Raw genomic sequence first — 21,284 nt, 5'->3', positions numbered from 1 at the left:
TTCTTAAATATAAAATCCAAAACTATGAAAGAAATATCAATGTATTTGTCTAGCATCTCTTGCCATTGTTCCTTAGTGATAGTTATTCGCTTTGAACTGGGTATTTTATCAGCTTTGTATATGCGTTCAAAACAAAAATCAGAAAAGTTCTCACTTGTGATTCGGAATTCCTTTTCTGAGACGTAAGGTGCCATAGCTAACTCACTTTTTGTTTCAGGAACTTTTTTGAGTCCCATGATATATTGTATGGGTAGTACACTTTACCATATTTTTTGTATTGCCGCAAGTGTACTGTAACGAATCCACGATATGTTGTAGCATTTACAAAGACATCGTTGCCGATCGGGAATACCTCATCTGGCATGTGATCATCGGTGAATAAACCATCCTGTAAAAAAATATAAAAAAAATACAGATTTAGTAAATTTTATAAAAAAACAAATAAATTATATGTAAAATTTTTAATTTAATAATACACAGTATAACAAAATAAAACTTACTTTAGAACTATCTGTTTTCGACTTTTTGCAAATATCTTGTGAATTGGCCTCTTGATTATATTTCCTTTTGTCCATAATGAAATGAATGCAGATACAAGGTCTTCAAATTTTCAAAAATAAAGAAAAAATTATCTTGTGAAGGTATGAAATTTGGTATACACTGCGCACAACAACGTCTAACACAACAACGAGCCTAAACTAAACGAGTAATGCACAAGAAACTCATGCCATTCCGAGCAAGTAGAAAAATAACTGACCAATGAAAAAATTTTAAAACATCCACGTGTGTACAACAATCTTCTTCAGTGAAAGGAACTGAAATCATCATGCATACGTCACAGTACAAGATCTACCTTGCAAAAATCTTGCCTGAACGAGAAGGGAATGACGTGGAGTGACGTCAGCCCAAAACCGGTACACACTCTCAAGCACGTGCATAAGAGTATCGTTGCCAAGAGGAGAAAATAATTGTAACTGCCAGGAGGGCAGAAATAATATTCTAATAACTGATAAAATTGAAGTGAAGATATATATCGATGAAACTAGAGGATGTGATCGATATCGTTTGTGAGAATGAATGAAAGTCAAAATTATTAACACAAAGATGAACAAGCATCCATAGGACAGTGGTTTAGATACCCAACTACTGTCCCATGGAGGCTTTTTGTTAGCGCAGGTTCGATCCTCCACGATGGGCAATATATAAATTTATTAAGAATAATTTTTAAGATTAAAAAATAAATAAGCTCAATTTAATTATATTTTTTTTTTAAGTTTCAAATATTCATACATAGATGGCGCCATCAGATGATTTTAAATAAATCATTTTTTTTTCCAAAGATAAATAATACTAATAAAGTATTGCCACCACAGAAAAGAAATAACATGCTTGTATTCACTGAGTACCCCTAGCTACTACTATCGTCCATTAACGTTTGCATTTTCCAAAAATTCAGACTCTTGTTCTCCGCGACAGCTCAGGCACCTTGACTTCATCTCCCAATTTTGCACAGATATTCGTGATGTTTCTGGCACTGAGAACGTCATTGCTGATGCTTTGTCTCGAATAGATGAGATTAATATATGGACTTTCGAGAATCTAGCAGAAGCCCAACAAACAGATCCTGAGCTTCTTAACACATTAAATAATTCCGCAACTTCGTTGCAACTAAAAGCTATTAACATAGCAAACAACATGAAGCTTTGGTGCCAAATAGAAAAGGACATGATGCGCCCTTTTGTACCTGCTTTGTACTGAAAAACAATCTTCGACAGTCTTTACAACCTTTCTCATCCGGGCATTCGGGCTTCAAAGAAATTGATATTGGAACGTTACGAACAATTACAAAAGACGTTGTCACTCGGGTTGTGTGGATTGTCAAAAACCTAAAGTCTTTAAGCACACCCGTAGTCCGATACAACCTTTTGTCCAACCACCTAGGCGATTCGACCACGTTCACAGTGATCTGGAGAGTCCTCTGCCACCTTCTGAAGGTTTCCTGTATCTCCTCATTTGCAACGACCGCTTTACGCGGTGGACAATGGCTATTCTTGTCACGGATATTATGGCTGAGACTGTGGCACGTGCGTTTGTGTCACAATGGGTGTCACGCTTTGGTGTGCCTTCGACTATCACCACCGATCAAGGACGACAATTCCAGTGTACCCTCTTCTCTACCTTGACTAGGCTTCTGGGTATAAGGCACATTAGAACGACACCCTATCATCCTGTAAGCAATGGAATAGTGGAAGGGTTTCATCGTTCCTTAAAGCAGTCTATAATGTGCCATGGTACGCAAAGATGGAATGAATCTCTTCCATTGGTGCTCCTCGGATTGCGTTCTTCATTCAAGAAGGATTTAAAGTGTACATCTGCAGAGCTAGTCTATGGCATGACACCACGCCTGCCAGCTAAATTCTTATCTCCATCAAGTACCATCGATCCTCATCCGTCGGACTTCCTTGACCACCTTAGAGACACTATGCAGTCCTTAGCCCCAACACCGGCATCAACTCACAACAAGCCAGACTCATTTGTGCACCCGTCCCTGAAAAGCTGTACACACGTCTTCATTCGTCATGGTGGTGTAAAGAAATAACTTCAAGCACCATATGATGGACCTTTTCAAGTGCTACTATAGATTGACAAACACTTCACCATTTTGGTAAATAAAAAGCCAACAACTATTAGTGTCGATCGCTTAAAGCCAAGTTTTGTAGAGATGGATGAAACTCAGACCTCATCATGTTCCTCTTCCAATACCGTGCCGAAACAACCATCGATGACCATACATCCTACAGTTCTGACAACAGAATCAGCTCCAGCAGTAGTCACCCGCTCCGGCAGAAAAGTCCGGTTCAACACCAAGTATCTCTAGCCTCAGTGCCTAAGGCACTTGGGGGGGAGTACTGTAGTTCGTTATATCGCGATAGCAAGTATGCGCCCTGAACATCGAACTTTCAGGTGTGCGAATGGCAAAGATTGGAAAAAGGATGAGCTAAATAATATCGGCGAGTAGTTGGACACCAACCACGATCGGTGAACGACGCACGCTATGTCCTATTAATAATCACCCTCAATACGAATGTTTAACTATGTTATTTCTCTCTAATATTTATTTCTAATTAATTAAGAAATATGTAGTCCAGTTGGTTTAACTTTCATTTTTTATTTCGATTTATAATTAACTAGGTTATCTATTGACTCTTATAAGTTCTTAATTTTACTGTTGCTTTACCCGTTCTTCAACTAGATAATGAGATCGCCATCCGTCTCATTAAGAATTCCGAGTTTCATAATCGAATGAATCATATAGATATGAGTTATAAATTTGTGCGAGAAAAGTTTGAAATTGGACTACTAGATGTTCAGCACTGTACAAGTGAAGACCAAGAAGCTGACCTCTTTACAAAACCCATTCCTAAATTTCGTTTTCAGAAACTGAGAAAAATGATTGGCATGTGTGATTTAAAAACTTTAATTTAAATTCTGTTTTTCAGTAATTTTGTTTTTAAATTTAGCATGCCATTTCTGTTACATATTTTTTTATTTAACTTTTAAAAGGAAGACATTTTTTTTTGTACATATGTCAAGTTTGTTATAAAAGTTTCTTTCTTTTTTTTTTTTTTTTTTAGCAAGTATGGATTTAGGGGATGTTTTAAAGTATTACATCAATACTTGTTAGCTGTAACCTGTTTTTATAACCCTAAAGTCACCTCCTACCACAACTTTAATTTCCATCATTAGATCAATTGTTTGTTGTGTGCTGTTCTAACTTATGTCTGTACGTACAACCGGCTGAGCAACTGCGCATCGCTTGAAATGTATCAACGTGTTTCTAAACGTGTACCAAATTTTTTATGCTGAATAATTGACTTAAGGTAGTTTAAGATTTCCACGTAACTTAGTTAGGCTTAGTAGCATTACTTATTTTACGCTTTCGGTTTTAACTTTGTTTTAATAAGAAATGTCTGACAACAAAAAATTGGGCATGAAAACGTGAAATGCAAAGAATGTGGACGAGAATTTACAATGAGGAAAAATTTATACGCTCACATGAGGAACTTGCACGATGATAAGCCCATTGATATGTCCAGCTAGTTAGGGTGCGCTTTGTGCAATCAGATGTTTGTGAATTATTGTTTGTTGAAAAAACATTATCAGAGCGAACATTCTGAAGTATACCTGTCATTTGAAATTAAATCTTTTGATGATCAAAATTCGTTTGACATTTGGAAGGAAAGTTTTGGAAGAGAGACAGTATCTCATTTTATACAGCGATCTATTAAGAAATTGATTTACTATCAGTAGTTAAGTATTATGTGTGTCATCGTAGAGGAAAGAGCCGCATTGAAGTCAGCGACGGGGAAAGAAAACTTCACGTTAAAACCATGGGGACCAATAAAATTAATAACAGTTGTCCAGCTACCATGAAAGTTACGAAACGTTCTGGTCGCGGAAATATTTCTGTTGAGCTTCAATCTGTACATGTTAGTCATGAAGGCGAGATTGCCTCTAAGTCCGAATGAACGTAAGCTTTTAGTTATTCAGATAAAGCAGGTAATACAAAAATCTAGGGTTTTAGCCAATGTTAGATCAAATGATACACCCTCTACGCGATTATCATTAATTGACAAAAAAGATTTGCACAATAATCTGTACAGAATTTAAGTTAAATAGTGAGGTATGTTTGGATAAAAATAATGCTCTTTCTGTGCATCTTAAAGTTCAAAAAATGCTGAAGGGGCCTGGCAACCATGTTTTGCTGTACAAGAAAGTTGGAGATGCCTCTGAAATGCCAAGAATTTACGAAAATGATTTTTTGCTTTGTATTATGAGCAACGCTCAACAAAAGCAGTTAGAATTAAATGATGGTATTATTATGATAGACTCTACACAAGGTCTTAATCAGTATCAGCGTAAATTCACCACACTGATTGTTAATGATATTAATCGTGAAGGTTTTCCAGCTGCTGTATTTTACTCTTCTAGAGAAACAGCTGACGTGGTGAAATATTTTTTTGAAGCAATAAATAAGCGTGTACAAAATCTTAATTTCCTACTGTTTTTATGTCAGATAATGCACCAGCCTATTATAATGCATGGGTTAATGTTTTGGGGGAATGAAACTTTCACTTATTATGTAGCTGGCATGTTAAAAGGGCTTGGAAAAAGAACCTGAAATCTAAATTTAGTGTCGCTGATTTAAGATCCACCATTAAATCTGATTTATTTGAGCTTCAAGAAGAGACTTATGTTGTGACATTTGATCATTTATGCAAATCATTCTTTGAGAAGTATAGCTCTAATACAGATGCGCAAAGTTTTTAAAATTATTTTAATGACGAATACATGTGCAGGAGAAAGCAGTGGGCTTAATGTTATAAAGTTGATTGTAGGATAAATGCTAACATGAAATTGGAAAGGTGGCATAGGTTGTTAAAGTATGAAGAAGGCGCTGGGCGTGTTATTATGAGACTTGATAAATCACTTTCTATGGTGTTGAGTGCTATAAGGGCTAAACTTTTTGGAAGGTTATTTTCTCTTGAGAGGCATAAACTTACAGCTAGGGTATTGGATATGAGAAATAGGCATGACAAAATAAAAGATATGAGCGACAAATATTCTGTTTTAGAATTAGATAAAACGTGCAGTTGGGTGGTTTCGAAACCTCACGGTAATTTAATTGTAACATATGATGTTAATAAAGTTGATGTTACATGTAATTGCCAGTTAAGATGTGATGCTTGTAATATTTGTGTGCATCAGTATAAATGTAGTTGTGTAGATAATTGTATCAGGTTCAATATGTGCAAACACATCCATTTTGTAATTTCACGTTTTTCTGTTACATCTTCGAATTCTACTGAGCCAGTCATTTCTCCTAGCAACTCAGGGGAACATAGTGCTATATCGGCTGAATTAATAACTAACCATGCATTAACCACTTAAAATAAGAGGAAAATGCTCCTCGAAAATCTAAACGATATAAAAGATTTAATAGTCAATGCCTAAACTGATTCAGAGCTAGATTTGATTCATAATACATTTAGCGAGTTAAAAACAAAATATCCATTGATGTCAGACAATAGTTTAGTTAATTTTACTCAGTGTGAAAAACAACCAGCAAATAAGATTTTGTGCATTCTAGACTTTTTTATAATTAGGATTGATTATAAATTTCTTTACGTGAGACTCATTTGGTCAAAAGTTTTTTTTTTTTTTTTAATATAGAAGTTCTCTCTGTACATAGTTGATACACATATTTCAAATAACTATTTATTTATAGATTTTCTTTTGATCAAGATTCTATTCTTCTGATCGAGAGTTTATTCTTTTGTACATAAAAAACAATCAAGAATAATTTATATAGAGTAGTCAAATTTTAACGTATATAGAAAACTATAATCAAGAATAGTTTATGTAGACTGTATAATTCCTTTGTACACAGAAAATTATAGTCAAGATTAATTTATAATCCAGATTGTTTGTAAATTTCTTTGTATATAGAAAATATAATGAAAAATAATTGTTAGTCTGAGTTTTAGTTGGATTTGATATATTTTTTACCTGGAGCTAAGTTCCTAAATGTTAGTACTTTTAATGACATTGATAATATAATAGATTTTCTTTATGATTATTTTATCCTATGTAGATTTTCAAATTATGGTACTTATGAAGTTGAATTTATCACATGTAGTAAGTATATTTTTTTCTGGAGATAAAAAAAAAATGATTACTTTGGTTGAGCCTACTTAGCAATGTGGTGACTGTAGACTTTTAAAAAACATTGAATTATGTTATAATTATTTATTGTGTGCATGATTATATTTCCCATGTATATATTATTTTTGTAATGTAACTAATATTCCGTGGCAACACATAGTTTATCTGAGTGCTTTGGCAACAGTATTTGTTGTCGCTTGGCTTGAGAGATCGGCGAATGTATCGCTGTATGTAATTCCTTTATTTCCTTTTGCTTAATATATTATTAACTTTAATATAGTATTAAACTTAATAGATTATTTGTGCAGCTTAATTTATCCACTAAATCATAAATAACAACAGGTTATGGGCACCAGCGAGTTCAATGCGCCAAGATTATGTGCAAAGTGGATATGAAAATTTAACGGCAATCCATAGGCCTAACTAGATCGGAACACATGATCATTTTTCCCCCGATACTTCAAGACTGTGTAATATATTCTAAAAATGGAACAGGGTAAGATCCCATTTAAGCCATTATCGGCCAAAAATTATTGGCCCATGTGGAAATACAGAATAAAATTCGTATTGAATCATTATACAGATGCCTTGGATGTCGTTGAAGGAAGATTGGAGACAGTGCCGTAGCGAGCTTAACTCGCGCCCGGGGCACAATACCTTTTTAGCGCCCCCCATTCGAAAATCATCTAATATTATAAGTAAAATATACTCGCAAAGTAATAAATAAATAAAGTCATAGGCTCAAGCTAGGCATTAAATTTGAGACAAAAAATGTAGTTGAGAAAACAAGACTAGATTTTGAAATGTATATGATCATCTAGAATTAGTTCAAAAGATACCTATTATTTATTTTACATATTTATAAAGAAATATTTTAAAAACACGCAGTTTTAAAACAATAAAAAAGTAAATATTTATTATCTCTAAGGAGATACATATGTTTAATGTAATCATATTTAACAATATGATAGGAGATAATATGTAATCATATTTAACAATATGATTATAATATATTAATAAAACTAATTACTATGTATAAATTTTCCGCTTTTGATGAATCAAATTTATCAATAATATCATCAAAGTTGATCATTTCAAATTCTTTCATACCCTATTCACTGAATAATAGAATCGTCGAGTAGATGTAGTAAGTAATCTTATTTGTTTTATTACTAACCAAGAATGCCTTGAACTTGAAAGGTAGCAACACAGTGAAATATACACTAAAATTTATGCTAATATTAAACTTATAACATTTAATAACATTTCATTTTTATTCTAAGCAGAGCGCGATGACAATGACGCAAAACTGAAAAATACAAGCACAAAATAACTTCAACGTTAATATTTCGGGTATTTACCTAACTTGTAGCGGAATTCCACAACCTGTCGCGGATATGTACAGTCACGGAAAAAAGTATCCGGAAAGTAACAAATAAAGAATCATTAATTTTTTGAAACAGATAATTCTCAGGTACAGAACAAATACGGCGTTTGTGTCCTTTCCTAGAAACAGCAAAACGCTGTATTTGTTGTGTGTCTGAGAAGTATCTATATTAAAAAATAGACAATCTTTTAGTTGTTATTTTCGGGATACTTTTTTCCGTGACTGTACATATAAGTACATTAGAGTGCTATTGTTATCGTTTTAAAATAACAAGCGTAAGCTACATTGCGTTTATAGAAACAAAAATAAATAGTGTTCTGAAAGAAAGAATGTTTGTACTTTGTACACTGTACAAACATACAAACACTTTGTACACTGATGTTTGTACTTTGTACACTGCAAATATTTGGAGATAATATATGTAACCACACAGCGTAGATGCCATAAGGAAGTGCTGACAGACACAGGTCGAGTCAGCCCAGTGGAAAAGACGTGTCATTTCTATTATGAATATATTATTACAGTTTGATTAGTGTTCCTTTTTATTTACGAATTAACATTTATTATATTTCACTGGCACTAAATTTAAAATATATTTTCCAGAAATAAATTATAATAAAAATAAAAATTATCCAACAATTTTTTTTGTTTTGCTGACCATTTGGCGCCCCTTTGTGTGTAGCGCCCGGGGCATGATGCCTCCCCTCGCTACGCCACTGATGGGAGAAACCAGAACAACCGAATATAGCAGATTCTGAAGCTATCAAGGAAAAATATAGATTTTAAGGAAGCAAATAACAGTGCTATAATGGTTCTAACTAACTCCATGACCGAAGATACTTTACAAAAAGTGATGAGATTTGATTCCGCAAGTGATGTTTGGCTCGAATTGCACAAGATTTTTGAAGATTCATCGGACAATCAATTGTACAATATATGTTTACAGTTCTTCAAGTTCAGCTGGTCTGAAGGATGGCAGATCATCTGTCTAAATTGAAAAATTTGTGGAACGATTTAAACAGTGGACTTGAGAATAAAAAGGAAAATAGACTTTCAGAAATGTTGTTAATTTGTAAGATATTGGATACAATTCCTCTAAATTATCACCCTTTCAAGTCAAGTTGGTTGTAGCATTCAGGCACAAGCCTCAGCTCTTTAACTATTCACCAGCATTAACAGGAGAGGATGTTTTGGAAAGATGGTAAGCTGCGTTCCATGCTGGCTGTCGTTGCATTCTTAATTTAATATTAATTTAACCTTAATCGGAATAAACATGTTGTAAATATAATTTTATCACTCATTGCTTATTTTTATTCAATATGAAATTATTTCGTTAATTTAAATATACATACAAGTTTCTCCACACCTTAACAATGGAGAATCGGACAATGCTGACCCGGACTATAAAATACTGATACCTTCTGATAATCTTATCTAATTTAATTAATAACAATTATTTAATTAATATTCTTGATTCTGATATCCTTTCATCTGTTAGTGATTTAGTCTTTAATATACCTGCTGACACTCCTTGTACTATACTAAAAGATAGACTCCTTTCAATCTTTGAACTATCTGCAGCTCAAAATACCAAAGCCCTATTGCAGGAATTGTTCTTGGGCGATCAAAAACCTAGTGTATTGCTCAGACGTACGAGAGAGCTGGCAAATAACCAGGTGACAGATGATTTTCTAAAAAATCTTTGGCTTCAACGCCTTCCAAACAATATACAAACTGTCCTAGCAGTAAGTGAGGATAAATTGGAGAAACTTGCTTTACTTGCTGAAAAACCAGAATAAAGAATTAGGTCGGCAGATGTGAGGTATAAGAGACAGTCTAAAAGAAATAGGTTTGTTTTTTAATGCTTAATTCTATTTAAATTTTACTTAATGATTTAGTTAACTCTTCTTAGTAGAATTCTTCCTTTAGCATAATTCATAACACAACCATTTATTATGTCTTCAGATAAACTACGTTTAGGCACAGAGTTTGGACATGGTTATCCAGTTGCACATTTTATTACCAGCAGTTTAAAAACAGAAACCATTTATTTCTTTGGCTTTAATCTAAAATTCCAGCCTTAAATTGTATTTGTATAATGACTGATGATGATAAAGTTAGAGCTAATTCATTCAAAACGATTTTTGAAAAGGTTTCACGTTTATTATGTAAATGGCACATTCATAGGACCTGGCAAAGACAATTATCATCGAAGATTAAAGATGTATCTTTAAGAAATGAACTATAATGCAGGTTTATTATCTTTTTTAGAAGAATGATATCTTTCATCATTTTTAAATAGACTTCAGTTGTTTATACAAGAGTTCAAAATAGTTGCTCAGCAGTTAATCTCTTATATTGAACAAAATTATTGCTCTGAGCATAGAATAAAATTAAGGCCCATGGCATATCAAAATTTTCCTCGGGCCTTTACTGTCGTGACTAACATCAACCGACATGCACAGATGGCGATACTAACAAACATCGCTGATGTCATCCCTTTCCCTTATCTCACAGACTGTAGTACCAACCACAATCAACAGATGGCGATACCAACGAGGATTGCTGATGTCATTCCTTTCCCCTAAAAGGAGGAACGCCACGGACAGTGCTGCTCGAACACTTGACGAGGTGAGACCTCAACGATCAGCTCTGATGCGAGAGACTCTTCCGATATTCTTCGCGTCACCTCTAGAGCTGTATCACGATTATATTTTACAATATTGTAGTTAGTTTTACTTTTATCCATTAAATCTATTAATTTGAATATTATCAGTGTCTGCGTGGATTATCCTCCAACATAAATCAACAAGCATGCTAAATTACTGATACCAATGCTTATTGTGAGTCTTTTTATAATAAGTTAAAAGCAAAGTGCTTTCAATAGAAAGGTAGATAAATTAATTGAAATACTTATGCAAATTGAAAAAGATATTTTCAGGGCATATCGCTTATGGCCTACAATAGTGGCAGAGCTCAAACAACACGCGTTTTGGACTAAGAACAGGTGTAAATATGAAAATACACATTCTACAATACACAATACTTGTACAACTCATAATTCAACTTGAAGGTAATCTTCGTTCCAGCAAACGATAGCATTTCTTATGTATTTTGCTTAGCAATGAAAACTTTGAACCCACTTATCTCAAAACTTGATTTTTTTTTAGTTGTGCCGCTATGACTATAATTTTATATTATTTCAATGTTGCTGTTCGTCTTCATTATTTAGTATATTGTTATTTTACCATTTTCTATATAACTGTTTCTATAAATTAAATGTCTATAGGGAGTTTTAAAATTAGACATACTTAGCCAAATAAGTAACCAAGCTCAAAGGTTGCTGTTTTTTTGGGTCCTAGATTGAGTAAGTTCGGTATGATTCAATCCTATCCATCCAACTGTTTATAAATTTCTACGTGGTTTCTACAATTTATGTTTTTGTAATTAACATGGCTCCAATAAAAATAAATATTCCAGGCGACATTTAAATTGAAAGATTAAAGATGATGTTGATTGTGGATCAACATCATCTTTGATTAACAGAATACAAAACATCACGAGATTGCTTCAAGAAACTTCTCGTGATGTTTTGTATTCTGTTACTCAAAATCCATCTGTAAGTTCTGGAAAGCTTGAACTGCAAAAATTTGAAAGTTCGAACTGTGAAATAAAAGTTTCTGATTATGATATAGATAAAGATTCCAATTCCAGTACTGATTCTGAAAGTTCTGACTCCATTGAGAATAGCACCTTTTGTGCCAGTGCAAGGAATGAGACTTTTAGTGGAGAGTTTAAAGAAATAATACTTCGCCATCGTCTAGAAAATAATGTTGTCACTGATTTGTTGTCACTATTTAATCGTTACACTATAGATATGTTCCCTAGAGATGCTCGGTACATTTCTAAAAACACCACGTAGCACTGAGATCAGAAGTTTAGAAGGCGGATATTATATACATCTGGGTGTCTGGGTGGGGGATGTTAGCAAAATTTGCAGAATAGTTTTATTTGCAAATGAAGATGGATCGCCCACTTCCACAAGTGAATCTAGTCAGATTTGGCCCATTTTAATAAAAGTATATTTTGAAAATTTTTCTGATATTTTTCCAGCTGGGATATTTCATGGCAAACAAAAGACAAATTCATCAAACCGTTCATTGATGAAATTAAAAAACTGTGTAAAGATGGTTTGAACATTCAAGGTAAATCCATATGTATTGCTTTAGAAGGTCTCATTTGTGACACTCCAGCCCGAGCCTTTTATCATGAATGCGAAAGGTCATAATGGGTATCTTGTTCGGTCGAAGGAAAGGATGGAAGAGTTGCTTTCATAATTTGCTTTCATATTTTCATAATTCAAACACTTATTTTGATCAACTTCCCTTCAATTTAGTTACCCAAGTACCTTTTGATTATATTCACATGGTATGCCTTGGTGTAGTTCGAAAGCTACTTAACTTTGGGTTAAAAAGTGATTTATCTTGCGAAGGAAGGTAAATGAAATTTCTTCTGCTCTCGAAAACTTAAGATCTCAATTACTAACTGAATTTTCTCATAAGCCAAGATCATTGAAGGAAATAGATCGGTGGAAGGCAACGGAGTTTCGGCAATTCACCTTGTATACAGGCGCGGTCATTTTGCATATAGTTGATGCTGATGTATATTTGATTTTTATGATGTTGCATTCTGCAGTTCTGATTTTGTGCCAGAATTCTTGAAGTTCCATGCTAAATTCTTATGCAGAATCTTTATTTAAATCATTCATTCATTAAAATATATTGCGAAGAATTTGTATCATTCAATGTTCATGGGTTAATCCATTTGCCTTCAGATGTTAAAAGATTCGGATGCTTGGACAAGTTCAGTACCTTTACTTTTGAAAGTTATCTCCACAAATTGAAAAAACTTCTTAGAAAATCAGAAAGGCCATTGCAACAACTACATAGAAGAATAGTAGAGCTCACTTGCAGTGTAAAGCTCATTCACGAATAGTGTAGAAATTTCTTCTACAACTTAATACTTATTTTAAATTAATTAAAGAACAAAAAAAAGGAGTTACTACTAACATTTACTGTGGACCACATTATTCAGAGAAAATCCTGAAAGGTTCGAAATTACTAAATAAAAGACCGAACAACTGTTGTATGCTAAATGATGGTTCCATTGTGCTCATCGAAAATTTCAGATGAGAATCCTTATGTTGTCGGACGTCAGTACGATTCAAAAGCAGACTTTTATAAAATTCCATGCAACTCTTCCCTTTTAAAATTTTTTTTCGTTAATTCTTTATCGTGCATAAAAACTTAGCACATAAATGAAATTAAAATTAAATGTGGTTCATTTCATTATGGCCAAAAAAATTCTGTTTTTCCCATTTTGCACTTAACTTAGAATTTTATCATTAGTTTTTGTACATAAGTTATTTTTCATTATTGATCGTGTTAAATGTATATATGTTTGGATTAGTGAAAAAAAATTTGTATTATAAAAGTTTTTATCTGCCCCCAAATTTTAATTCCTTTAAGTGAAAGTTGAAATCATATAAATTGTAATCTTTAAGCAAATATGCTGTTTATCTAATCTAGACTAGGAGTTTCATTTAAAGGCTGAATTGTCAGAACGCAGTCTAACTTTAGACCTGGTCTAAACCTCTAAGTTAAACCGAGCTGCATTGCAGAAACGAAGTTTAAGGAAAAACCTTGGTCTAAACCGTAGTTTAACTTAGACCCGCTCTAGGGTAGGTTTAAACTTCAGTTTTCTTCTGACGCATGCGCAACCGAGTAAAAAAAAATTTCCATGATGCTCCGTATCGTTTATTTACTTTTGTCGCTACCGTGAGTTTACCTTTGGCTTTCATCGAATTGTCGACGAACAGTAAGACCTGACAGGATTATGCGGGATCGCCGAAATCCATTCGACAACTTTTCTGAAGAAGAATTTATTCGGCGATTCCGTTTTTCTAAGTCAGGTGTGTGGGTTGTGCTTAACAGGCTCAACTTACAAGAGCCCACTGTAGAAATTATTGAGTTATGTAAGTATTGACTGAACATGACATCTTTAAGTTAAACTAACTATTTATTCAGTATACTACAAAAAGAAACAAAATGGAACGATGATCGTAATGTATATAAAAAAAATAAAGAGCACGGGCTTCATAGGTGAAAGTTAAATTAGTAGTTCTAATCTGTTGCCAGATTTCCTATTGATGTAAATGCCAATCTTTTTTCTTATTAAGGTGGCTGATCACCTTTTTTTTGGCAAAATCGACATTTTTTAATTTTGATATTTTTAAAAAATTCGAATTTTTATCTTTCTAAATCTGTTTCTCTTTTTTTTCTAACTTTAATAAAACCAAAGTCATAGCATTTTAAAGTAACCTTACAATCGAAATTTTGATACCGGAAGTCATATTTCTTCATCCGGAAGTTCTTTTCTTCAACTAGTTTCTGTTTGGAATAAATAAGAATGACGCAGTTTGAATACTTTTCACTTAAATAAAACTTTTATTAACCCTGCTGATCTGTTCGGGTCTATCTGACCCGAAAAAAAATTTATGCGTTTATAAAAAAATATATTACAGAGATAATTCCTTGAAACTTCTTGACATTGTTGGTTAATAATATTAATATGTACTTTCTGACGGATTTTTATTGATTTGTATTTCAAAAAAATATTTTTCAACTTATACCTAATGTATCGTTCGGGTCAATACGACCCGAAACATTTAATTTTACTCACATACGTTCTCTCTTGTTTACAATAATTCGTAAGAAAAGAAAATCATCATTTCCCCAAATTTATTCGATTTCGAAATCGGTTCATTGCCGTATGTCTTTGGTCACGTGACAAGCAGGTGCAAGATCGAAAAGTTGGCTAAGGGCCAAAGTATTTGCTCTGATTGCAACTTTTCTTTTATTCTGTTCTATTTTACTTTCTGATATGCTGTAAAAGAGATGTGCTTCTTGTGAATATAAGACCAAAAATGGCAAATCGGATAAATTTGAATCAATCTGATATAAATAAAGTAATAGAAGCTTCTGACAGTGAAGAAGAAGTATCCGAGTATGAAAACCATACGAGTGATGAAAATGACAGTGAAAGTTCTGACAACTATTTTGATAACGATATTCAACAAATGAACTATAAAGAGAGTAGTATTCCATCCAAGAACCGTGAAATAAAGTGGAAATTTGAACCGCTGCCATATTCTTCTCAAACAACAGCTGCTAATATAATAAAAACTACTCCGGGTATCACACGATATGCAACGGCAAGGATAACAGATGTAAAAAGTGCATTTCAAGTTGTGTTCAATTCTTCAATTGAAAACGAAATAATAAAAATGACTAATATTGAAGGAGAAAAAGTTTATGGAAAAAAGTGGAAAAATATCGAAAGCAAAACTTTTCAAGCATACATTGGATTATTATTATTAAGCTGGTGTTTATAAATCATATGGAGAATCAACAAAAAGTTTGTGGGATAAAGAAACTGGCAGAAATATATTTCGTGCGACGATGTCTCTCGAAACATTTTGTGTCATTTCCAGAGTTATTCGTTTTGATAATAAATCCACTCGTCAAGAAAGAAGAAATTTGGATAAATTAGCTGCAGTACGAGATATCTGGGTTGGTTGATTAAAGTTTATTGGCACAAGAGCCAGACATGGCTATANTCTGGGAAAAGTGGATAGAAATTCTACCAAAATTATATAATCCGAATGAAAATGTTACTGTGGATGAACAATTAGTAGGCTTTCGTGGCCGATGTCCTTTCAAACAATATATACCAAGTAAGCCATCTAAATATGGGATCAAAATATGGACTTTATGTGACAGTAAAACTTCATATGTATTGAAAATGCAAATTTACACTGGAAAAGAAAAAGGGTCTATGCCGGAGAAAAATCAAGGAATGCGAGTAGTGTGTGATCTTACTTATGGATATTCAGGACACAATGTGACATGTGATAATTTTTTTACATCTTACAACTTAGGACAACTTCTTCTGAAACGGAAAATGACAATGCTTGGCACCATTAGAAAAAATAAAAAGGAACTTCCTGAACAAATGCCAAACAAAGAAGTACACAGCTCATCATTTTATTTTACAGCAGACACAACTGTTGTGAACTACATTCCAAAAAAGAACAAGAATGAGTACTTTGCATCACGACAAAGAAGTCTGCAACAGACCTGACAGAAAACCACAAATTATATTAGATTACAATTCAACTAAAGGGGCTGTGGATACTCTTGATCAACTTTTGAACACATACACTTGCAAACGAAAACGCTGGCCTATGATAGTATTTTATAACATGCTAGATACATCTGCGTACAATGCATTTGTTCTATGGACTTCAATACACAATGAATGGAACGAAAACAAACTAACTAAACGAAGGCTATTTTTGGAAGAACTGGGAAAATCACTCAATTTTCCACATATTGAAGCAAGGCAACATCTACCAAGAACTGAGGACTCAATGAAAATTGTGAAACAAGTGCAGAGTAAAAGTAAAAACGTACCATCAAGTGAATCCGAGAACACTTCATTGCCTGTCAAACGAGCAAGGTGCAAGCTCTGTCCATCGAGCAACGATAACAAAACTAATATATTATGCTGCAATTGTAAGAATCACATTTGTAAAACTCATGCAAGATATTACTGTTCAAACTGTAAATAAAGGTAAATTAAAATTTCAAATATTTTTCTGTTATATTTATAGGTGTGTTATAGTAATATTTTAAGTCTCAATTAAGGATATTTTTCTCTTATTTATATGGGTGATTTATACAATTAGACATATTTTTAAACTTACATGAATATACTTTAAACTATTTCTAAAATGACACCTGTCATTTATTACAAGAAAGTATAGATTTCCGAATCGGGTCATATTGACCCGAACGTTACATACGTGTAGTAAATATGAACAGAACAGCAGGGTTAATCGATTTACTGCACGGCATATTATTTAAGGAAGTTATTTGTAAAAGAGGGTCTGGCAGCAAAAGAATAATCAATCAATCAGATCCTTGTTTATTTTCGAACTTGCGATTGCGCTCTATTTTCAGCTTTTCATTCTACATTTATTTTCGTATTATTATTACTGTTTGAGTAGTTAATTTATTATTGTTGAGTTTTTATTTATTATTTTTGAGTTTTTATTGATAATTTTTACTTTTTTTATTGTTATTCCTTAAAATGGGAAAATCTGTTGCTAGAAAGCGAAAGAGAAAGTTTTATGGAAATCAGTTTTCGTCAGCTAAAATAAATGAAGAAAATTCTGTAAGTTTTCAAAAGATAAATAAAAATATGCCTAATTGTGTGAATAATGATGATCAACTTACAGGAAATAGAATTATTTGTTTAAATATACTACAGGATGTTTTTTCTGAGTTATGCTGCCCTAAGTGCTTTGCTACAGATCTCCATTTGGCAGAAGATTCTAAGTATGGATTATGTTCTAATTTTGCATTAAAATGCAAAGTTTGCGATTATGTGAAAGGGTTTTCCTCTTCAAAAAAAATTGGATCTGCTCCTGAAATAAACAGCAGATTTGTGTATGGAATGAGACAAATCGGAAAAGGGTTGCTATCTGCAAAAAAGCTGAGTGTTACTCTCAATATGCCCCCTCCTCTAAGTCGCAGTGCATTTTCAAAGCAACAAGAAAAGTTATTAAACGCTGTGTCAACTGTTGCACAACGTTCAATGTCTAATGCTGCTAGAGAATTGTCGAAGGATACCCCAGAGTTTGAGTGTGGCATTTCTGTGGATGGTACCTGGCACAAAAGGGGATACTCATCTTTGAATGGCTGTGTCAGCGCTATATCTGTTTCAACTGACGTTGAAATAATGTCTTCTTATTGTGTCGGTTGTAAAAGGTGGAAAACTATGCCAAACAATTTAGAACATCAAACTTTCAAAGCTGACCACCAATGTCAGCAGAATTATTCAGGTTCAGCTTCAAACATGGAAGCGGTTGGAGCGTCAAGGATTTTTAATCGTTCAAAAACATTGCGTAGCTTAAAATATGTGGACTATTATGGAGATGGTGACTCTAAAGGTTTTCTGCAAGTTAAAAATACATATGGGCCAGACAGTGTTAAAAAGTTAGAGTGCATTGGCCATGTACAAAAAAGGGTTGGCTCACGTTTACGAAAACTGAAAGCTACGACCAAAGGAATATCTGGCAAAGGAAAGTTAACTGATAATTTTATTGACCGGTTACAAAATTACTATGACATTGCTATCCGTAGCAATGCAGGAAACTTACAGAAAATGCAACAAAATGTCATTGCTGCACTTTTTCACTGTGCGTCTAGCATAAAGCATCCAATGCATGGACAGTGTCCTAAAGCAGCTGATAGTTGGTGTTTTTACCAGCGAGAACTCTGCGTAGGTAAAGAGCCTAAACAAAAATGTGCTGGCCTTCCCCAAACTGTTTTGAATGTTGAAAATGCCTACACGGAAAAACGCAAAATGCCAACGAGTCATTCAATGGAGTGATATGGCAGCGTTTACCGAAAGATGTATGTATATGTTGGTTTAAAAACACTTCGCATTGGTGTTTATGATTCAGTAATTCAGTTTAACGAAGGATATTCAGGATGCCAAGAAATACTGAAAGAATTAAACTTTACAGACATTGGAAAATACACCAAAGAAGGGTACAGAAGCCTCGATAAAGCTCGTATAGCTTTATCAAGGCGCAAATTAACTGGTTCTGTAAAGCAACAGAGAAAGATTTTGGGGGCTCAGAGGAAAAATAAGACTGCCTCCTCTAAAAAAAAAGAAGGTGTAACTTGTAAGTGTGGAGAATTTTAGTGATTTTTTAGAATTTTAGTGAACATGAACACTCAATTTTTATATTTGTTCACTTTTGAATGATATTATAAATGTTTAAATTTACAATTTGCAACATATGATAAAAAATTTTAATGTCAAATTATACTTGATCTTAAGTATTTTATATTTAACAATATTTAATAACAAAATAATTGACAAAATGTGTCGATTTTATTTTTGATATTGACATTTTGATGAGACTAATGTTGTAAATTTTTTTTACGTCATTCCTACATATTATAATAGTTCATAATATTTTCGAAAAAAAGACCTATAACATGAAATATGGTAATATAAATAGTTAAACTGTATGCGTTTGTATTTCTTTACAGTTACACAGACTTTGGGTAAATAAAACACCATAAATATTCAAATGATTTATATTTTTGCGATTTTCTCAAAATGAATTTTTCTGATTTTTTGATTTCTGAATTTTTCTGATTTTTCAGCATTTGGATGACGACGCTATTTATGCTTCGTTTTTATCAGATAGTTTTGAGTTAAAGTTTATCGGAAATGGCGAAATCGGTAAAGCGAAAACATGATCAGCAGTATAAAGAAGATTATTCTGAGACATGGCCCATTCTAAAGAAATCAAGAGTATCATTTAATCACGTATTTTGCCAAGCATGTGATTTAGATATTAATATATTACATGGCGGTCGAGAAGATTGCCGGCGGCACGTGGAGTCCGTCGACATATTGATAGATGTAAAGCAAAAGAATCACATCGAGATATACGATCGCTTTTTATAAAGCGAGAGGACTTGAGTATAATTAAAGCTGAAACACTATTTACCAGCTTTTTCATAGAGCCCTATTGCTGCATCAGGCCATGCTGGGCCGTTGTTTCGGAAAATGTTTCCCGATTCGGAAATAGCTGCAAAATATGGCTGTGCTAGGACAAAGACTACTTCCATAATTCAATGTTTTTCTAATACTACCATTGAAACAATTTGTCAGTTTTTGAAGACAGCCTTATTCACCTTTTCAACAGATGGTAGTAATTCTAGGGATAATGAAAAGATATCGTAGTGACTTATTTAGATGCAATGATGGAAAAAAATGTCACTATGTTATTGTCTTTAAAAAAACTTACTGGAGAAAATATTTATGAATTATTAAATACTGAAATACTGCGTAATGGAATACCTTGGAAAAACTGTGTATCATTTTGTTGTGATATTGCGTCTGTTATGACAGGAAAGTTTCTTTAAGTTTTTGAAAGAGAAAAATTCTGAAATGTTTCTGGGTGGTTGTACTTACCACTTAATTCATTTGGCATCTCAACATTCTGCTAGAGAATTAAAGTTCCCATTTGAAGACTTCCTAGTAGATGTCTACTATTAATTAAAAAAAGAAAAAAGCTCCAAAAGGCAAGATTCCTTAAAGTTATGAAATCACACTTCATAAAATATTGAAGTATGGCTCAACAAGGTGGTTATCTTCAGAAAAAGTTGTAAATAGAATCCTTGAGCAGTGGGAAGCTTAAAAAATGTGTTTTTTTTTAAAGAAGATAATGAGTCTGATGCTTTGTTGCGCATAAAAAATGCATTGAAAATCCTCTGACTCAATTATACTTGCTTTTTTTACAGAGTGCTTTACCCCTATTTACGAAAACTAATGTCTTAACGCAAACGGAGGCACCTCTTATTCACAAACTGCAAAGAGAACTTGTCTCCTTGTACTCAGAATGTTTATCTCGATTTATTAAACCTTCCTCCATTCAAAGTTCCAATAACATTTTTGAAGTTGATATTTCACTTCGAAAGTTACAGAAATCTAAAGAAGATTTGGTGATTGGCTACAAAACCAAACAGTATTTGATGAAAACTGAATTATCGGACTAAGACAAAAAGGACTTTACTGGTGTTCGTGCATTTTATGTTAAGGCATGTACTTATATGTTAAAAAAGTTTCCACTTCAGGATTTGATAAAAAAAAATGCAACGGTTGCTGACATTAGTCTTAGAAAAGAAGAAAAATTTGATTCTTTGATATATTTTTCGGTATGTTCAGTAGTTTTTTTACTGAAGAAGATATCTGCAAATGTGAAACTGAGTTAGCCTCTTTTCAAATAGATGAGCTAAATGATGAGATACTACTTAGTGAAAGGGAAGACACTGCTTGGTGCAAGATTAAGACTTTAAAGGATCATAATCAAGCCTATAAATATACCATTCTGCCAAAAATAATGTTTTGTATTCTCAAAATGAATTTAGGTCTAACTTAAGTGTTAATACTCTCGAATCTTAAATGATTCAAAAGTGTGAATATTTTAATTATGACTCACAATGTTACAAGCAACAGTTTT

The 21,284-nt window shown here is 33.2% G+C and overlaps 1 protein-coding gene and 3 pseudogenes across 1 annotated transcript; all 4 read left to right on the top strand.

The window, feature by feature from the left end:
* Positions 1 to 2,041: 2,041 nt before the first annotated feature.
* Positions 2,042 to 2,599, top strand: LOC107448126 (retrovirus-related Pol polyprotein from transposon 412). Its single transcript, XM_016063233.2, has one exon. The coding sequence runs from the start codon at positions 2,042 to 2,044 to the stop codon at positions 2,597 to 2,599; it is 558 nt and encodes a 185-aa protein (XP_015918719.2).
* A 146-nt stretch (positions 2,600 to 2,745) lies between these two features.
* On the top strand, positions 2,746 to 5,952 carry LOC139426868 (uncharacterized; annotated as a pseudogene).
* A 6,448-nt stretch (positions 5,953 to 12,400) lies between these two features.
* LOC139426867 (uncharacterized) lies at positions 12,401 to 13,338 on the top strand (annotated as a pseudogene).
* A 2,443-nt stretch (positions 13,339 to 15,781) lies between these two features.
* Positions 15,782 to 16,895, top strand: LOC139426866 (piggyBac transposable element-derived protein 4-like; annotated as a pseudogene).
* Positions 16,896 to 21,284: the final 4,389 nt, after the last annotated feature.

This window comes from Parasteatoda tepidariorum, chromosome 10 (assembly GCF_043381705.1).
Source record: "Parasteatoda tepidariorum isolate YZ-2023 chromosome 10, CAS_Ptep_4.0, whole genome shotgun sequence".
In the NCBI taxonomy this organism is placed as follows: Eukaryota; Metazoa; Arthropoda; class Arachnida; order Araneae; family Theridiidae; genus Parasteatoda; species Parasteatoda tepidariorum.
The sequence above is the reverse complement of the archived record's forward strand: the minus strand, read 5'-3'. Positions and strand labels throughout refer to the sequence as shown.

What these genes read in the sequence shown, in the direction of transcription:
- LOC107448126 (XM_016063233.2), top strand. Translation starts at nt 2,042, where the DNA reads ATGGCTATTCTTGTCACGGATATTATGGCTGAGACTGTGGCACGTGCG.